The 19,463-nt window shown below is 37.2% G+C and overlaps 1 protein-coding gene and 1 non-coding gene across 4 annotated transcripts; one reads left to right on the forward strand and one right to left on the reverse strand.

The window, feature by feature from the left end:
• The first annotated feature begins 658 nt into the window (after window positions 1-658).
• On the forward strand, window positions 659-18,091 carry alpk1 (alpha kinase 1). 3 transcript variants are annotated; one of them, XM_039668910.2, is made up of 14 exons: window positions 659-1,192; window positions 1,404-1,578; window positions 2,102-2,256; window positions 3,369-3,567; window positions 4,988-5,047; window positions 5,120-5,206; window positions 5,290-5,366; window positions 5,479-5,574; window positions 5,643-5,747; window positions 8,652-11,241; window positions 11,456-11,603; window positions 14,031-14,193; window positions 14,811-14,994; window positions 17,441-18,091. In XM_039668910.2, exons 2-14 carry the CDS (start codon window positions 1,476-1,478, stop codon window positions 17,662-17,664), a joined length of 4,191 nt encoding a protein of 1,396 aa, XP_039524844.2. In that variant the 5' UTR covers window positions 659-1,192; window positions 1,404-1,475; the 3' UTR covers window positions 17,665-18,091. The 3 variants fall into 3 exon arrangements, with proteins under 3 accessions (XP_039524844.2, XP_039524843.2, XP_039524845.2); XM_039668909.2 differs by having other exon boundaries at window positions 1,410-1,578; XM_039668911.2 differs by having other exon boundaries at window positions 1,475-1,578.
• Window positions 684-774, reverse strand: trnar-ucu (transfer RNA arginine (anticodon UCU)). The gene is given in 2 exon segments: window positions 684-719; window positions 738-774. It is a non-coding gene; the product is annotated as a tRNA-Arg (tRNA).
• Window positions 18,092-19,463: the final 1,372 nt, after the last annotated feature.

The raw sequence follows: 19,463 nt of genomic DNA on the forward strand, positions 1-19,463 counted from the left end.
AAATTGTGTGTTTCCTTAAAAAAATTAGGAAAAAAATCTCTTGGTTTTATTAATGAAATGTTCTCAATATTTTCTATATAAAACTGAACCACAATTTTCTTACTAAAATGTACACCATATATTTAATTATCATCTTCATTTTTTCAATGAAAATTACAAGACCCATGATTTATTTTTTACAGTGCAGACTAATATATTGTACACCTGGCTATAATAATAATAATAGTCAAAATATTAACAATTTATGAACAATCATCAACATAATTAATAAATAATCGATTTATTGACCTGTTAATTTATTTAATTTGATTCATTAAATGAAATATATAACATATATATATACTGTATATATTTAACCTTATGTAATTTAATTTTAAGCTTATTTCCTTTTTTTGCTTATTTTAATTATTTATTTATTTTGCCTTATTTTATTCCATTTTATGCTTATTTTTCATGTTTATCTTATTTTGTTTTAAGCGTAATTTTATTGTTGTTTAGCCTATTTTATTTTAATTTAAGCTTATTTTATTTTTAGATTTTTCATTTTTATGTTTTTACTTATTGTTATAAAGTTGTTTTAAGCATATTTTATTTTAAGCATATTGTATTTATTTACAGTAATTCATTTTAAGAGTCATCAGGACACACCGACCTCTAATGGACAGCAAATAAATTAAAAAGTGCGACTCCGGTGGGACTCGAACCCACAACCTTTGAATCACTTCACTAGATTCACCTAGAAGTCCAATGCGCTATCCATTGCGCCACGGAGCCACCTGTTGATCAGAATGAATATTACACCTATTATTCTGCTCACCGAATATCAACAAATTTAAATTCTGAGTTTTGGGATTTTATGAATATTTAATCATATGTAACGTTAGAAATATTAATCTCGTACATATTGCGTTAGATCCGCGTTATTTGAGTCCAGTTTTGTGTCGCCAGTGCGGGCTGTGATTGGCTGAGCGTCCGAACGTCACACGGAAACTCCAGGAACATGAAACGGGTCCGATATATGTTACATTCGGTCACATTGTTAACTTCTCAACATTAACTAATAAGAACGAACACTTAACTAAATACGTTAAGTCACTCCACCGGCGAGGACTTCTGGACGAGCGCGTAACGTTAGTTAAGTTATAGATCTGTGTTGACTTGTGTTTGACTGAACCGGTCGGGTTTGTTGAAGGTAAAAACATTTCTGCATTCATATTATTGCTCTAAGACAGTTGTTTATTACCCGTTCCTTTTTTTTTTTGAAAAATTATCCGTTTTCACGTTATTTGTAATGTAATGTCATGGGCCGTGTGTTTTGAAGTTTAAACGGGTTTAAAAGTAATACGTTTGAAACATAAAACAGTGATTTATATTTCCCAAAGCATGATTATTGTTTTCTTGAGTGGCAGGAATGGTCTAGACATCCGTATTGTGACATTTTGTTGCTGCATGACGTGTCGTCCAGGTGTAACAGCATGAGTGGCCAGGAGGTGTCGCTGTTGCTCCAGGAATGTCTGAGGCGCGCAGTCACCGGACCACAGGGAGACACCGACACCGTGACGCTCCCGCACCCACGCGGTAATGACTTACTAATGTCTAATTAAAACGTCTTCAGATGTATAATGCTGATCAGAGAGCAGATCAAACCCACTGACACGTGTTCACTGGTTTTCAGCGACTCCTCATTGACATTTCAAAGTGTTTCGAAACAGTTCTGACGTAATGAAGCTCGTTTACTGAAATCACGTGACTCAGTTTGATACACGCCCGAACCATTGATTCAGAACAAAAGATTCGTAAGGTTAAGCTTCATGAAGCAGTGTTTTGAAACTGCCGTCACTATTTTATATTTTATGGTGTTTTTATTTATAATATTGGAGAAGCTACTCTGAAACTACTTTTTTATTACAAATAACTTATAACTGTTTACGAAGATTGTTTTGATTTGGGGTTTAAAATAATAAAGCAGAATAATAATTTTAAAAAGGCTGGTCTTCGTTGTGAAATACCAACTGACTGTTGACATCCTTTAACAAAACAAAGCCCAGAACCATGAAAGACACATATTCCTATTGAAGAAGGTTTGACCTTTGACCTTCAGGGTTGTTTCCCGATGACCTGCACACGCTCCTGCAGGAGGCGGCCGACAGAAAGTGGCCGTTCGTGGAGGAGAAATGGCAGTACAAACAGTCCGTGACGTCGGAGGACAAGATGAACTCGTCGGACCTCGTCAGGAAACATCTGCCGCAGTTACTGGTAATAACGGATATATATTCATAATAATGGACCCAGACAGCGGCGTAGTGTCGGCCCAGTATATTCAACAACATTATTGACCTCCTGCATTGACAGCATTATATGAGATCTGAGCTGGACGATGACATCACAGTTTTCTCCAGAGCAGCCATTTTATATATGTATATATGAACTTAATTAATAACTTTTTTACTACATAAATTAGTTTAAAAAAATGATACTCCTAACTTTTCCGAAAGCTTGCTGGTCCACAAAGGAACACCAGTCATTTTTGATCACGACTTAAATATACTTTGGAGACGATTGTTATTCTTTAGAGAAAGTGCCGAAAACCAACAGAGGAATGAAAAACTCAAAACTCAAAAAACTCACTCTTAATGCAGTATTCTAGTTTAATATAGAGTCTAGGCCTTCAGAATTTTTTTTTTTTTGAAAAAGCGTAGAATCATGGTGTAACCACTAGATGGCATGTACAGCTCTCTATGTGAATTCCCCAGTTGTCTATGAAAACTTTTTTTTTTTTTTGGTGGATTTGAATGTATAGTTGAAACAATCTCAAAAACGATTTTTTATTAAAAAAATGTAAAAAAAAAAAAATTTTGAATTTTTGTGTTTGTCAATTCCCCATTCATTTCCTATGGGGGTCATTTTTGACTGAAGATCAAAATCGTGACAATTTTTTTTACGACCACTTAGCATGCTCGGATCATGAACTCAATTTTTTTGTGTGTTCACATACTCAATGCCAGAAATGTCACCAAGTTTTGTAACATTCTGATGAAGCTGTGATTTTTAAATATTCAAAACTCAAATTTTTGTAATCTGAATTTATTGGTGTGTACGTGTATAAAAGTGTCTTTTTATGTGTGTGTGTGTGAATTTTTTGCACTCTTGATGTTGTAGAGTGTCACCCCTTTACTGCGGTGGACTTTCTTTTAGAATCGTGGCTGATATGTAGATTGTACAGACAAAAATAGAGATAATTTTTGTGTTTTTGTAAATTTCCCATTCATTTCCTATGGGTCGGTCATTTTTGACCGAAGAACACGAGTATGACTATTTTTTTTACGACAGCTTCTGTGTACGTCACACACTACTCGCTCATGTTGCAGGTGTTCCTCAGAGACCGCATCACATCTGGCGAGCCGCGGTTGGCCGTCGCCGTCGTGTTTCTGCTCGACCGGCTTCTGTATTGGATGGACGGATCGCATGTTCTGCTGAAGATTGCTAAAGCGTTGCACAAACGTTACCCGGACGTTCCCATCGCCCCCCAGGTCATCATTCGACAGGCTCGGGTCTATCTGAACACCGGTGAGTGAATCTCCATTCATGTATTCCCAGAGAACTCAAACGTGTCGTTCTGTTAACTGTTCTCCGAACGTTCGATTTCGTTTCCGCCATTTTGAATTTTGTCCAAAACCTACTTTTTGCGATCTAGTCCTAGGTTTTTCGCCCGAACGAAACCAAATCAGTGCAGAAAGAAATTTAGCTGGACAGCAGGTGAAAATTGAGATGAAACGGAAACAACTCGTGGACAAATTTGAATATAATGGACATGAATGAAATTCAACAACTTTTCAGCAAAACGACAATTTATTTAATATTATTATATCTAATGATTTGATTCTTTAGTGATAATCTAAAGTAAAAATCCCAAAAATAACAGGATTTTCAGGTTTGACCGAACTATAATATGCTTAAATCATGAATTTTATTTTTGACTTGTTATGACCGCTAAAGGCTGGCAAAACGTCCAAAGTGGGCGGAGCCACTTTTTTACTAAAATGGCTATAACTCAAGAACAAAATGAGATATTTTCACCAAAATTGGTACACATATGTACAAGCTCAATCTGAGGTCAAAATAAAAGAAACAAAGCGATTGGACACTTGGTGGCGCTATAACATGATATTAAAGACATGAAAATGGTTATAACCCCCCAACTGTTAGTACGACTGACTTGAAAATTGGTATGCAGAGTCTTCGTCCAAGGTGCTATGTATGTCTATAAGGACATTGGTTTATCTCGAAAAACATAGCCGCTATCGGCCAATGAAGTTTGAGTACCTATTAGACAAGGTCAACTGAGGCAGATCGGAACGAAACTTGACCAAGGCTAAATTTTTTTTTTTTCATAGCTAAATCTGAATAAAACCAACGCAGTTCAATTCTCTGGACACTGCAGGTCAACAATTATCAAATAAATGTTGAACTTTGCCCTTTGAGTAGCTATAACAGGGTAATGTAGAAACTAGGTGCCCACAAAAGCCCATAACTCCTAAACGAAAACTCGGGACTTCACGAAATTAAGTGAGCACATGCGACATATGGTTCTAAACAAGCATGCAAACGTGTAAGGAGATCGACCCATAGGTGGCGCTATAACTGTTAAAAAGCTTTAAAAAACTATGGTAAATGGTCTTTTCCATCTATGATGTCAGTGGTTACACGCGTGCTGCTCGCAGCGATATTATCACAATGGGAACGTTATTTTTAGCATTTCGTTAACCGAAAAAAGTAGTAACTTTCCAAAAATGTTTTTCCTTGGTTATGTGAACGATGTTACATTGCATTTTATCATTCTTCAAACGTTATGGGAATGGTACATTTGAATGTTTTGAATGCTAACGTTTTTAACGTGGATTTCTCTGGGAATGTTTGTGTGCTAACGTTTTGAGAGCATTAACTTTAACTGGAGCTCTAACGGTTGTCTGGTTGTGTCGCGCCGCAGGTAAACTGCAGAAGGCGGAGTTCATCCTCAGCAGTCTGATCAGCAGTAACGCCTCCACAGGTACCGTTCGCTCCTCTTCCCCGATCGCTCCGTCTCTGCCGTGTCGCCTCTGAACGCTTTGCTCTCGCTCAGGCTGCTGGCCGTATCAGAAGGCCAGTGACCGCACGCTGGTGCAGGCCGTCAGTCTCCAGGTGCGAGGACAAGTGCTGCAGACACTCGGTGAGGGATCGACTCTAACCTGATCTACATGATAACTCCATGCATCTCCTGCACTGTAAAGGTAATGCGTGTGTTTGTTGTAGGTCTGTGGCTTGAGGCTGCTGAACTCATATGGGCGTCTCTGATCGGCTTTTACACTCTTCCACAACCTGATAAAAAGGTCTGGACACGCTTTACACACACTGTTATCCTCTATCTCTGCTTTGCTCATGAGTGTGTGAACAGCAGTCATGCTTTTGACTCAGAATCAGTGGTGGTTGTTGTTGTGTTAGGGCATTGGGACGTCCCTCGGGCTCCTGGCCGACACGCTGACCTCCATGAACGACAGAGACTTCACTGCGCTTCAGGAAAAGCCACACATTGACCTGGTAAGACAGTCCTGAATCGGCTTTAGCGTGGGCTGAGCGTGTCGTCAGATGTGCTCTCTCTCTTCCAGAGCTTCCTGGGCGAGTCTCGGCATCGTCTGCTGTGCGCGGCGCGGGCCGCTAAGATGGCCGTTGTGTTCAGTCAGTACGGGCCTCTGTACGTCCTGACCAATGTGGTGAGTGTCAGCACGAACACCTTTATTCCTCAAACATAGTTGTTCATCTTAATATTAAGTATTTTATATCCTAATGCACATTAATTCTCTTTTACATATGTGATTATGAGGTTAAAAAAAGTCCAGACATACAAAAAGTCAAAGTTATGAGATGAAAGGTCAGAATTATGACAGTCATAAATATTGAGACCAACCTATGAGATCAAAACTGACCAAAAAAACAAGCATTATTATGTGATGAGTAAACATTATGGCATAGTAAGTTATAATTATGAGTTATAAAGTCAAAATTGACAAAGTCAAGATTTGAGATAAAAAGTAAAAACTTATTAAATGTAGGTCATACATTATGAGATATATAGTAAAATTGATTATGACAGTCATAATTATTATAAAAAGTCATAATTATTGGAAGTCAAAATTGAAAAAAAGTCAAAATTATGGTAGTCTTAATTATGTCTAAGTCATAATTAAGATAACAAGTTACAATCATGAGACAAAAAGTCATAATTATGACTGTCAAAATTATGATAAAAGTCAACATTATGAAATGTCAAAATTCATAAAAAAAATTCAAATTATGTCAGATCAAAAAGTCTCATAATTATGAGTTATAAAGTCAAAATTGACAAAGTCAAGATTTGAGATAAAAAGTAAAAACTTATTAAATGTAGGAATCAACATACTGAGTCATAAATTATGAGATATATAGTAAAATTGATTATGGCAGTCATAATTATTATAAAAAGTCATAATTATTGGAAGTCAAAGTTGAAAAAAAGTCAAAATTATGGTAGTCTTAATTATGTCTAAGTCATAATTAAGATAACAAGTTACAATTATGAGACAAAAAGTCATAATTATGACTTGTCAAAATTATGAAAAAAGTCAACATTATGAAATGTCAAAATTCATAAAAAAAATTCTAATTATGTCAGATCAAAAAGTCTCATAATTATGAGTTATAAAGTCAAAATTGACAAAGTCAAGATTTGAGATAAAAAGTAAAAACTTATTAAATGTAGGAGTCAACATACTGAGTCATAAATTATGAGATATATAGTAAAATTGATTATGACAGTCATAATTATTATAAAAAGTCATAATTATTGGAAGTCAAAGTTGAAAAAAAGTCAAAATTATGGTAGTCTTAATTATATCTAAGTCATAATTAAGATAAGTTACAATTATGAGACAAAAAGTCATAATTATGACTGTCAAAATTATGATAAAAGTCAACATAATGAAATGTCAAAATTCATAAAAAAATTCAAATTATGTCAGATCAAAAAGTCTCATAATTATGAGTTATAAAGTCAAAATTGACAAAGTCAAGATTTGAGATAAAAAGTAAAAACTTATTAAATGTAGGTCATACATTATGAGATATATAGTAAAATTGATTATGACAGTCATAATTATTATAAAAAGTCATAATTATTGGAAGTCAAAATTGAAAAAAAGTCAAAATTATGGTAGTCTCAATTATGTCTAAGTCATAATTAAGATAACAAGTTACAATCATGAGACAAAAAGTCATGATTATGACTGTCAAAATTATGAAAAAGTCAACATTATGAAATGTCAAAATTCATAAAAAAATTCAAATTATGTCAGATCAAAAAGTCTCATAATTATGAGTTATAAAGTCAAAATTGACAAAGTCAAGATTTGAGATAAAAAGTAAAAACTTATTAAATGTAGGAATCAACATACTGAGTCATAAATTATGAGATATATAGTAAAATTGATTATTACAGTCATAATTATTATAAAAAGTCATAATTATTGGAAGTCAAAGTTGAAAAAAAGTTAAAATTATGGTAGTCTTAATTATGTCTAAGTCATAATTAAGATAACAAGTTACAATTATGAGACAAAAAGTCATAATTATGACTGTCAACATTATGAAATGTTAAAATTCATAAAAAAAATCTAATTATGTCAGATCAAAAAGTCTCATAATTATGAGTTATAAAGTCAAAATTGACAAAGTCAAGATTTGAGATAAAAAGTAAAAACTTATTAAATGTAGGAATCAACATACTGAGTCATAAATTATGAGATATATAGTAAAATTGATTATGACAGTCATAATTATTATAAAAAGTCATAATTATTGGAAGTCAAAATTGAAAAAAAGTCAAAATTATGGTAGTCTTAATTATGTCTAAGTCATAATTAAGATAACAAGTTACAATCATGAGACAAAAAGTCATAATTATGACTGTCAAAATTATGATAAAAGTCAACATTATGAAATGTCAAAATTCAATTATGTCATAGATCAAAAAGTCTCATAATTATGAGATATAAAGGCAAAATTGACAAAAAGTCAAGATTATAACATAAAAAGTCAAAATTATGAAGTTATTAAGATAAAAATTATTAATATAAAAAGTTGACAGTATGTCAATTGTAACAGTCAAAGTCATGATTAAGATAAAAAAAACCCATTAAATTCACTCATTTGCTCTGTTATAATGCTAAATCTGTTCTACAGTCTCAGGGTACGTTTACACGACAATGATATGCTTGAAACGGAGAGGTTTTTCCTTTCAGTTTTCCACATACAGACAAGATCCGCGAAAACAAATAAAAACCCTGTATTCTACTGCCAGGCCACTAGATGGCGATGACACCGATATACTGAACATGTAATACGCACGTGCATGACGTCATCGTCTCCAGAGATTCGCGTTTTTGTTCTTTACACCCAGACCGTTTTCAAAACTGCTTTCAGGCGCCCAAAACGCTGTGGTCGTGTAAACAAACAGCCAAAACGCATAAAAAGTTGTACGTTTTTACTTGAAAATGGTAAACAGACCCTCGGTTTCGCAAACTGTTATTCCCAACGTTAACCCAAGATGTGTTTTCATTTCCCCTCCCAATGCTCTTTTGCAGGTCGCCCAGGGCATTTGTTTACTATCCTACAGTTTCTCCAAGAAATGCCCCATGGAGGATCACCAAACGTACCTGGCTTTGGCCAAGGAGGCCTTTGAGATCGGCTTGTTAACAAAGACTGCAGGAGACGCCGTCACCAGCAAGCTGGAGTTGCACACATTCCTCAAAGCCGCGTATTGCTTAGCCACGACACACCGATGGATTAGCGGCGAATCCGAGACGGTCCTCGCGGCGACCAGCGTCTGTCGGGAGGCCTTGCCGTTATTTGTCGAGTATTGTGCACGAGCGGATTCCTCTTTGTGTGCTGAGATCATGGCGAGGATACAGCAGATTAAGTCCTTGTTGAAAGTTGAACCCTTCTGTAATTCCGATGCACGCTCTTTTATTCCCGATAGCTACCGTTCAATGGAGTTCGGCACGGTTTTGTTTACGCTCAGCGATTTTGCCAAGGCGTTGGATGTTTTTGGGAAGCACCACAAGTCGGTTTGTGAGGCGTTCGAGAAAGGCGTTCGAGGCGTTCCGTGTTCGACTCATTCCCAATGCATAACAGCATTTCAGACGGACACGGAAGTTCTTCCAACAGCCGATCATTCGAATCCGCTTTCCTCCAAACAGAATCCATCTAGTAGCGGCTCTTTAGTAATAGTTGATCAGGGTTGTGGTGAACGAAGCAGTTTTGGATCTTTTGAGGCTCTTGATGGAGGTAAAGAAGCAAATGTCGTCTCTCCAAGCATTCCTGACAACTTTAGACACAACAAAGGATCTCAAAATCAATCCACACCGAAGCTAGTGCCCGTCATAACTGAAGGTGTTGAGGAGAACATACCAAATACATCAGGAACCCAAAGAAAAGGCCTTAGGAAGAACCTGGAAGCAAGAATGTCTTCGAGTTCCTCGTGGGAACACGTATCGGGATCGTCTCAGAGCGGTATAGAAACCACAGATGATGATGTGGAGCAAAGCAGATTCGGATCTTATAAGGGTCTTGATGAAAGTCGAGAAGCAAACGCCGTCTCTCCAAGCGTTCCCAACAACTTTAGACACAACAGACGATCCCAAACCCAATCCCAATCAAAGCTAGAGCCCATCACAACTGAAGATGTTGAAGACAACGCACCGAATACATCAAGAACCCAACGGAGAGACCTTAGGAAGAACCTGGAAGCAAGAACGTCTTCGAGTTCCTCGTGGGAACACGTATCGGGATCGTCTCAGAGCGGTATAGAAACCACAGATGATGATGTGGAGCAAAGCAGATTCGGATCTTATAAGGGTCTTGATGGAAGTCGAGAAGCAAACGCCGTCTCTCCAAGCGTTCCCAACAACTTTAGACACAACAGACGATCCCAAACCCAATCCCAACCAAAGCTAGAGCCCATCACAACTGAAGATGTTGAAGACAACACACCGAATACATCAAGAACCCAACGGAGAGACCTTAGGAAGAACCTGGAAGCAAGAACGTCTTCGAGTTCCTTCAGCAGCGGCTCCTCGTGGGAACACGGATCAGGACAATCCCAGAGCGGCGTGGAAACCACAGATGATGATGTGGAGCAAAGCCGATTCGGATCTTATAAGGGTCGTGATGGAAGTCGAGAAGCAAACGCCGTCTCTCCAAGCGTTCCCAACAACTTTAGACACAACAAAGGATCCCAATCTCAATCCCAACCAAACATAGAGCCCATCACAACTGAAGACGTTGAGGAGAACCTAACGAATACATCAGGAGCCCAACGGAGAGACCTTAGGAAGAACCTGGAAGCAAGAACGTCTTCGAGTTCCTTCAGCAGCGGCTCCTCGTGGGAACACGGATCAGGACAATCCCAGAGCGGCGTAGAAACCACAGATGATGATGTGGAGCAAAGCCGATTCGGATCTTATAAGGGTCGTGATGGAAGTCGAGAAGCAAACACCGTCTCTCCAAGCGTTCCCAACAACTTTAGACACAACAAAGGATCCCAATCTCAATCCCAACCAAACATAGAGCCCATCACAACTGAAGACGTTGAGGAGAACCTAACGAATACATCAGGAGCCCAACGGAGAGACGCTTGGAAGAACATGGACGCGAGAACGTCTTCGAGTTCCTTCGGCAGCGGCTCCTCATGGGAACGGGTATCGGGACAATCCCAGAGCGGCGTAGAAACCGTGGAAGACCTTGACGATCCTTCCCACGATGGCAACGAAATCAATAAAGGTGCCAAGTTTGGTGGGAGCACGTCCTCGTTTTCCCTGTGCGATAGCTTCGGGTCGCACTCATCTTGGCAAAAGCTGTCCGTGAGCCCCGTCGCTAATGTAGAGCGCCTCGAGCTGACGGACAAGAAGAAAGCGTTCCCGCAACAGATTCCGGAAGACCCAGGAACGACCACCGAGAGCGACCCGTTCGAGGAGCTGGGGTTCGAGCATCTATCGGGGGACGACGAGCCGTTGTGCAGCGGGTGCTTCAGGAACTGCATCATGGGAAGTGGCGTTCTGACGGGGCGTGACTATCGAGCGCTCCTGGGTGGAGTTTGTGAAAGCTGCCTCGTCAAGCGGCTCCCGAACACCCCGCTGAAACCCCTGGACCGCACGCAGCTGGAGAAGCCCTACGGTAGGGGACACGTGTGTGTGTGTGATGGGTAGTGTTAGTGTAAGGGGAGAGAATATACAGTTTGTACAGTATAAAAACCATTACGCTTATGGAATGTCCTCACAAGTACAGCAAAACAAATGTGTGTGTGAGTGTAATCTAATTGTATCTTGATTTTTATTTGAATTTTTACTATTTAAACTGGAAAACAAGACTTCTGTCTTGTGTTCTGCAGATGCCATCGTCCTGAAGTACTCGAAGGCCTCTGGCCTCTGGATGGGTTGCGAAACCAGCGTCTATATTGGGAAACCGATGGGAGTCAAAGGCAAACAGAGACAAGCCATTGAACTTCAGTACCTGCACCAGGAGCAGCTTCTCAGCAGGTCGAACACACACACACACACACACACACCGATCCGTTATCATGGTCGGAAGAAAGAGCTATGCTGCTAGGTACTCTGGATCCCATGGACCAAATTTTCCTCATCTAGGGAACCAATCACAGAACAGGGAGGAGCAGGAAGACGATGACGACGTCTATGTGACGCACCTTTCGATGCAGCCTTACGTCCGTTTCACACCGCGAGCGTCAGCAGCACTTGAGCATTGCGTCATATATTAGGGCTGGGTAATAAATATCGATTTCTCGATATTAATCGATTCTCATTTTTAAGAACCGATATCGATTGTTAAATCTCAAGAATCGATTAGTCATCCTGTTTCATTTGAATGAATGGATCATTGTATCGCGGTTGCGCGCATCCAAAAAATCGCAATAATCTTTGTCCTTTGTTACTATTGATATGAAACAAAGTCTCAATTTTCAAATTACGTCCATTTTCTTTAGAAATTCAAAAACATAAATAGCGTTTTGTCGCTGTGGCGTGAGATCGCTCTGGAGAAGCAGCAGCGCTGATCTCTCTTCCGGCTTAATAATACCAGTCACAGCGCCAAATAAACATGAATGAGCATCTGAAAGTGTGTTAAAGATACAGTACAACTTATCCAAATCCGGATCATGTCACATTGATTCACTCAATCAGCGTTTCAACCGTGGAAAGACGTCAGTTAAACAGCTTGTAATCAATGTCATCGTCATATTTACCTCAGAAAACCCACATAAACTCGTTAGTCAGCTAGAAAAAATAACTCTAGAGAGGAACATTTTGCTAAATATATACACCCTATTACATATGCATTATAATCTTAATGTTCTTCAATATTTAATGCATATTTGAATAAATCTGGCAAGTTATGTCAGTCACCATTTAAATGTTTATATTTAATTTAATCTTCTTATTATAAAAATAAATAAAAGTGTAATTTAAGTGTTTGTATAGCTACAAAACCGTTAATTATTACCTTCATATTAGGCTAATGAAGCCTATAGGCTACAACTAGACTCCCATAGTTTACAGCATTAGTTAAGAGATTTGATTTCCTTGAGGAAATTTGCCATTTATTGTAAATGATATCCAAAATAATCGATATTGAATCGAATCGGAATCGAATCAAATTGCAAGCTTGTGAATCGAAATCGAATCGAATTGTAAAATATGTGTCAATACCCAGCCCTAATATATATATATATATATATATATATATATATTAGTGCTGTCAAACTATTAAAATATTTAATCGCGATTAATCGCATTAATGTCATAGTTAACTCGCGACTAATCGCACATTTTTATCTATTCTAAATGTCTCTTGATTTCTTTTTATGGCAATATGGCAACTTTTTAAAAGTAAACTTTCCATTCAGAATCTTAGGGCATCCATTTCGGCGTCTCGCGCTCGTCATCCACTCAAAACGTAACGTTGCTATTTTGGCCGGCTCGCAAGCCGAAACGACTCGAGTGTGTGCGGCACAAAACGTCCTCGCGCTGCGCTCTGAAACCCGTTCATTTCAATGGCTTGCGCCGCGCGAGGACGTTTTGTTGCTTCTTCGACCAAAGCGCAAGCGGATCTAGACCGGAAACAAAACAACAGGCACGCCGCAAACACACGTTTCGGCTTGCGAGCCGGCTTTGAGTGGATGACGAGCGCGAGACGCCGGAATGGGTCAGGACGCATGCCGCGTCCTGTTGCAAAAGCATGTGAAAAAACTACAAAGTTTGCTAGGACAAAAAGACCCTTAATCGCGCGTTAAAAAAATTAACGCCGTTAAAATGGGTTTGCGTTAACGCCGTTAATAACGTGTTAAACTGACAGCCTTAATATATATATATATATATATTATTTTCTGGCTAGTTTACTTTTTTTTAAATGAAATTTACAACTTTTATCACTGAATGATTAAAAACGAGTTTTTACCGGGTAGCCTAAATAAATATTTTTGAGTCTTAATTTTCTTTTATTTGCCTTTGAATGCATTCATTGATTAACATGCACGCCGGAAAAAATACGCGCCGCTCACGCATGCGGTGTGAAACAATGTGCATTTGTAAGGCTCAATTTGTCCATTGTTTATTTCTAAAGAAACACGAGAATGTATAAACGGTAAAAGACCTTGTATCCTACGTTATGGACCCGTAGAAGAAGTTTTTGTAAAAAATAGGCTAACGATTGCGTCATAACATGCGACTCTCTGTCGCACAGTAGTGAAAGTACCGTATAGACAGAAGGAAAAGCTTGCGCGCAATCGGGGGGACGTGGAGGTATAAAGTCGAGGGAGAAGCCCGAATAGACATTCGTAGCACCCAATAGTAAATTTTTTTTATTATTATTATTTTGATTAATAATGTTTATGTGATCTCATGCCTGCCTGTTATATTAATGTAATGCTAATAATCATATTCTCTGCTCAGTTATGTAGGGAAGGAGTACCTGAAGGATAAAGGTCTTCACGCGCACCTGGACGACGTGGAGAGACAGATGACGGCACAATACTACGTCACCGAGTTTAATAAGCGCCTGTATGATAATAACGTCACAGCCCAGATCTTCTTCATCCCCTCTGAAGTGCTGCTGGTGAGCCTGTATTTTAAACAGATCCCAACATAATTGATGCATTAATTAGACTGAATGTGTAATCATTAATCATGGTGGCAAATCAGTAGGCAAGTTATTATTATTATTATTAATAAATTTATTTTTTATTAGTATTTTGCAGTGCAATTGTATTATTTGAGTAGTAATATTTAAGTTTTTCTTTTAAGTATTTAGAATAATAATCATCTTAATAATTATTATTATTATAAATACAAAATACCAGTTTTTATTTGACCATGCAATAGTATTATTGGAATACTAATATATTTGTGTTAAGAAATGTTTTATTGTAAAATGCAAACTATTCCAATAAAATAAAAACATATTATTAATAATAATATAATATGGGATCTGCTTCACCATACGATATATTATCCAACCTACCGGTGTACATAGTTAGGGGTGGGCTCGATCGAACAGTGGAATACATGAAACTCATTTCAGCTTCTTCTAATGTTCTGCCCACAGCAATGGTGCCGGGTCGGCAAATGCCCGTATGTTGTGACGTCCTGTAGGAACTATGGTTGTTGTTATTCTATTGTGTATACAGCACATGAAGGATAGTGAGTACACTGAGGGAGAATCGTGTGTTTCAGGTTCTGGAGTCGCACCGTATCCTGACCTGTTTGTCTGCGGAGCCGTTCATGTCCGGGACGTTTGTGAAACTCACCAACAACGCAAGAGGAAAAGCGGAGAGCGACGCGACCCAGTACGGCATCGCCTTCGGGCATTTCACCTACGAGTTCTCCAGGCATCAGGAGGTGGTGGTGGATCTGCAAGGTACATCTGAACCCCAAAAAACTTGTTTATGTTTACCCTAAAAAACTAATTTATGTGAACCCCTCCCCCAAAAAATTTATTTATGTTAACCATAAAAAAGCATTCATGTGAACCCAAAAAAACGTATTTATGTGAACCCTTCAAAAAGGATTTATGTGAACCGAAAAAAAAAATAAATTTATGTGAACCCTAAAAAAAGTATTTATGTGAACCCCAAAAAACTAATTTATGTGAACCCAAAAAAAAACATATTTATGTGAACCCTAAAAAAAATGTATTTATGTGAACCCAAAAAAACATATTTATGTGAACCCTAAAAATGTATTTATGTGAACCCTAAAAAACGTATTTATGTGAACCCTAAAAATGTATTTATGTGAACCCAAAAAAACTTATTTATGTGAACCCTAAAAATGTATTTATGTGAACCCTAATAAACGTATTTATGTGAACCCTAAAAATGTATTTATGTGAACCCTAATAAACGTATTTATGTGAACCCTAAAAATGTATTTATGTGAACCCAAAAAAACGTATTTATGTGAACCCTAAAAATGTATTTATGTGAACCCAAAAAAACTTATTTATGTGAACCCTAAAAATGTATTTATGTGAACTCTAAAAAACTTATTCATGTGAACCCTAAAAAAACGTATTTTTGAGAACCCCAAAAAAACATTTATGTGAACCCTAAAAATTTATTTATGTGAACCCTAAAAATGTATTTATGTGAACCCTAAAAATTTATTTATGTGAACCCTAAAAATGTATTTATGTGAACCCTAAAAAACTTATTTATGTGAACCCTAAAAATGTATTTATGTGAACCCTAAAAAACTTATTTATGTGAACCCTAAAAATGTATTTATGTGAACCCTAAAAAACTTATTTATGTGAACCCTAAAAATGTATTTATGTGAACCCAAAAAAACGTATTTATGTGAACCCTAAAAATGTATTTATGTGAACCCAAAAAAACTTATTTATGTGAACCCTAAAAATGTATTTATGTGAACTCTAAAAAACTTATTCATGTGAACCCTAAAAAAACGTATTTTTGAGAACCCCAAAAAAAACGTATTTATGTGAACCCTAAAAAATTTATTTATGTGAACCCTAAAAAACGTATTCATGTGAACCCTAAAAAACGTATTTATGTGAACCCAAAAAAAGCGTATTTATGTGAACCCCAATAAACAAATTTATGTGAACCCTAAAAAACGTATTTATGTGAACCCAAAAAAACGTATTTATGTGAACCCAAAAAAACGTATTTATGTGAACCCAAAAAACGTGTTTATGGGAACCCCTAAAAAACGTATTTATGTGAACCCTTAAAAACGTGTTTATGGGAACCCCAAAAAAAGTATATATGTGAACCCTAAAAAACATATTTATGTGAACCCTAAAAATTTATTTATGTGAACCCTAAAAATGTATTTATGTGAACCCTAAAAAACTTATTTATGTGAACCCTAAAAATGTATTTATGTGAACCCAAAAAAACTTATTTATGTGAACCCTAAAAAAACGTATTTTTGAGAACCCCAAAAAAAACGTATTTATGTGAACCCTAAAAAATGTATTCATGTGAACCCTAAAAAACGTATTTATGTGAACCCAAAAAAAGCGTATTTATGTGAACCCCAATAAACAAATTTATGTGAACCCTAAAAAACGTATTTATGTGAACCCAAAAAAACGTATTTATGTGAACCCAAAAAACGTGTTTATGGGAACCCCTAAAAAACGTATTTATGTGAACCCTAAAAAACGTGTTTATGGGAACCCCAAAAAAAGTATATATGTGAACCCTAAAAAACGTATTTATGTGAACCCTAAAAAACGTATTAATGTGAACCCTAAAAAAGTATTTATGTGAACCCCAAAAACGTATTTATGTGAACCCCAAAAACATATTTATGTGAACCCCAAAAACATATTTATGTGAACCCTAAAAAAACTTTTTATAAAAATCGAATTTGTTTACCCTAAAAAACTAATTTTGTGAACCCTAAAAAAACATTATTTTTTTTAACCATAAAAAACTTATTTATGTTTACCCTAAATATCTAATTTATGTTAGGGATGCACCGAATATTCGGCCACCGAAAAGTTTTTTCCGAAAATGGCTCAAAAGTGCATTTTTGGTTTTCGGCCGAAAGACTTTTTATCACAGAAACATGACGGCTGAAATGTTGTGATGACGGAAACCGCGACCTACACGTACTTGTCAGAAGCAACATGTCTGCGGTGTGGACGTATTTCAGTGTATCCCGACCCGCAAGGAGACGAAAGCCTTGTTTATACTTTTGCCTGAGAATTTTCATTTCGGTGAATCCCTAATTTATGTGAATCAACATTCAAGCTGGAAAACCTGCTCTAGGAGAGCCTGAAACTACATGTGTGAGAGTGTGTCTGACAAACGTTCCCGTTTTCTCCTCAGGGTGGATCACGGCCAGCGGGAAGGGTTTGACGTACTTGACCGACCCTCAGATTCACTCGCTCAGAAAGCCCAGATCCAGCAACTTCCAGCAGACGGGAATCACCAACTTCATCAAACACCAGCACGGAGACGACTGCAACGAGATCTGCCGCGCCGCCCGGCTCACACACATCACACAACACACACCACACAGTCATGCTTTACAGCTTTATTCTGTTTCATGATCAAAGTCATGATCGACTCATCTCAATTTCTGAATTCACCCAAATATTAAAGCAAAATGTGATTTACATATTTAAATAATATATAGGGAATTACAGTGTTGATTATGTGTGAGAAATAAGGAACTGACTATTATCAGTCAGACCACAATAACCTCTGGACTCAATAAACCAAGTTCCACATTGTGAAATATGTGGGTCGCTCACAATAACAGAGTCATATGACAGTGACATCACTAATGCATCATGTGACTGAACCAGTAGAACTCCATTCCAGAGTTTCACACTCACTCAAGATTCAAGAATCAAAAAGATTTATTGGCTTGGTGGAATACAGCTTATCATTGACAAAGCATTAATAACACTATACAATAAATACATAAATTATTAATAATTAAATAATGAAAAAATTAAATTTAACATGAAAATAACCGTCTCTCTCTCTCTCAACTGGAGCTGTGCAGGTTTCTCTCGATATTTCATAATAGCACACAAGAAACACACACACAACTTTAATATTTTTTATTTAATTTTAATGAAATGAGTAGTTGATTACGATTTCACTTTTCTAGCTTTAGCTCATTTGCATTTAAAGGAACAGACAAGAAACGTTGAGTTTTTGCTCACCCTCAAAAAGTCAAAACTTTAACATGCTATAATATAAATATCTGTGGGGAGTGTGAAAACACACACACTGGGGACATCACAGACTCATTTTACAGCTTGTAAAATGGCATTATACCACTTCTTTAAAGATACAATATGTAATTGTTTTCGCCGCTAATGGTCGCTAACAGTAACAAAGGCGTAGGTTGATGACGCATAATTCCAGCGGAATTATAGAACTGGTCGTCAAGGTTATGGATCTAATAATGTTTATGGATGAGTGAATACATTGATGTTTTTAACATGGCTGTGGTGTGAAGCGGGGCGCGAGTGCTAATGATAGACCGATATTAGCGCCACACTTGAGTCCCGCGGATATATAAAGGAATGAGGGAACGCAGCGCTGTTTGATTTGGTTAGCGTTACACTATCACACTAAACGGTATTTGAGTGTGTTGAAAGTTATAATGTTATTCTATGTGTTTGTTGGCTGTATGAGACTGAGATAGATCAACATATGAGATTAGAATAACATACTGGTCATGTTGAGCTATATAACATTGATTAGTTTTTTGCTCACCTGTTTAACAAAGTATCTCTGTCGAGTCGAAGTTAGCCGTGGACGCTAGCTCTCGGGCATCTCGAAAACGCCACGCTTATATTGATCCTCGTTTAATTCTCATTTTGTCCCAAAGTCTGCTTTCCATGGTCCATAATGTTTGAACGAAACATCAACAACAGAACTAAGCAGTTGTCCACGTCTGTCGCCATGGTTACTATGGCGGTAGGAGCGAAAAGCAGGAATAACGTGGATATTACGTCAGGTGACACGTGAACAGGGAGTCTGAGATGGCCTATTATTTAAAATGGGAATTTCTCTGAAATTAAAAATCTTTGGGAACTTTTGGGATATTGTAAGTGCACAACTGCAGGAAATATGTCACACTGTGCAAATGATTTTTGGATATTTTATTGCAAAATATTTTATTGATATTTTATTGCTCGTCGTACTTATTGTAAATTTAACACACACACACACACACAGGTATTATGAAATGTATTTTTTTTTCTAGATATAAACAACATTATTCTAGTTATGCTTTCTCTGTTCGTCTATAAATAAAATGAAGTGGTCCTGATCCAGTTATCACAGGAAAACCCGGCGACTGGATTCTGAACTGAGAGGGAATGAGGAG

This window comes from Pimephales promelas, chromosome 1 (genome assembly GCF_988280905.1).
Source record: "Pimephales promelas chromosome 1, fPimPro1.hap1.1, whole genome shotgun sequence".
Taxonomy (NCBI): domain Eukaryota; kingdom Metazoa; phylum Chordata; class Actinopteri; order Cypriniformes; family Leuciscidae; genus Pimephales; species Pimephales promelas.

What these genes read in the sequence shown, in the direction of transcription:
- alpk1 (XM_039668910.2), top strand. Translation starts at nt 1,476, where the DNA reads ATGAGTGGCCAGGAGGTGTCGCTGTTGCTCCAGGAATGTCTGAGGCGC. An exon ending in GACGCTCCCGCACCCACGCG is followed by an intron (nt 1,579 to 2,101) that starts GTAATGACTTAC and finishes TTTGACCTTCAG; the next exon opens with GGTTGTTTCCCGATGACCTG. An exon ending in TTCCACAACCTGATAAAAAG is followed by an intron (nt 5,367 to 5,478) that starts GTCTGGACACGC and finishes TTGTTGTGTTAG; the next exon opens with GGCATTGGGACGTCCCTCGG.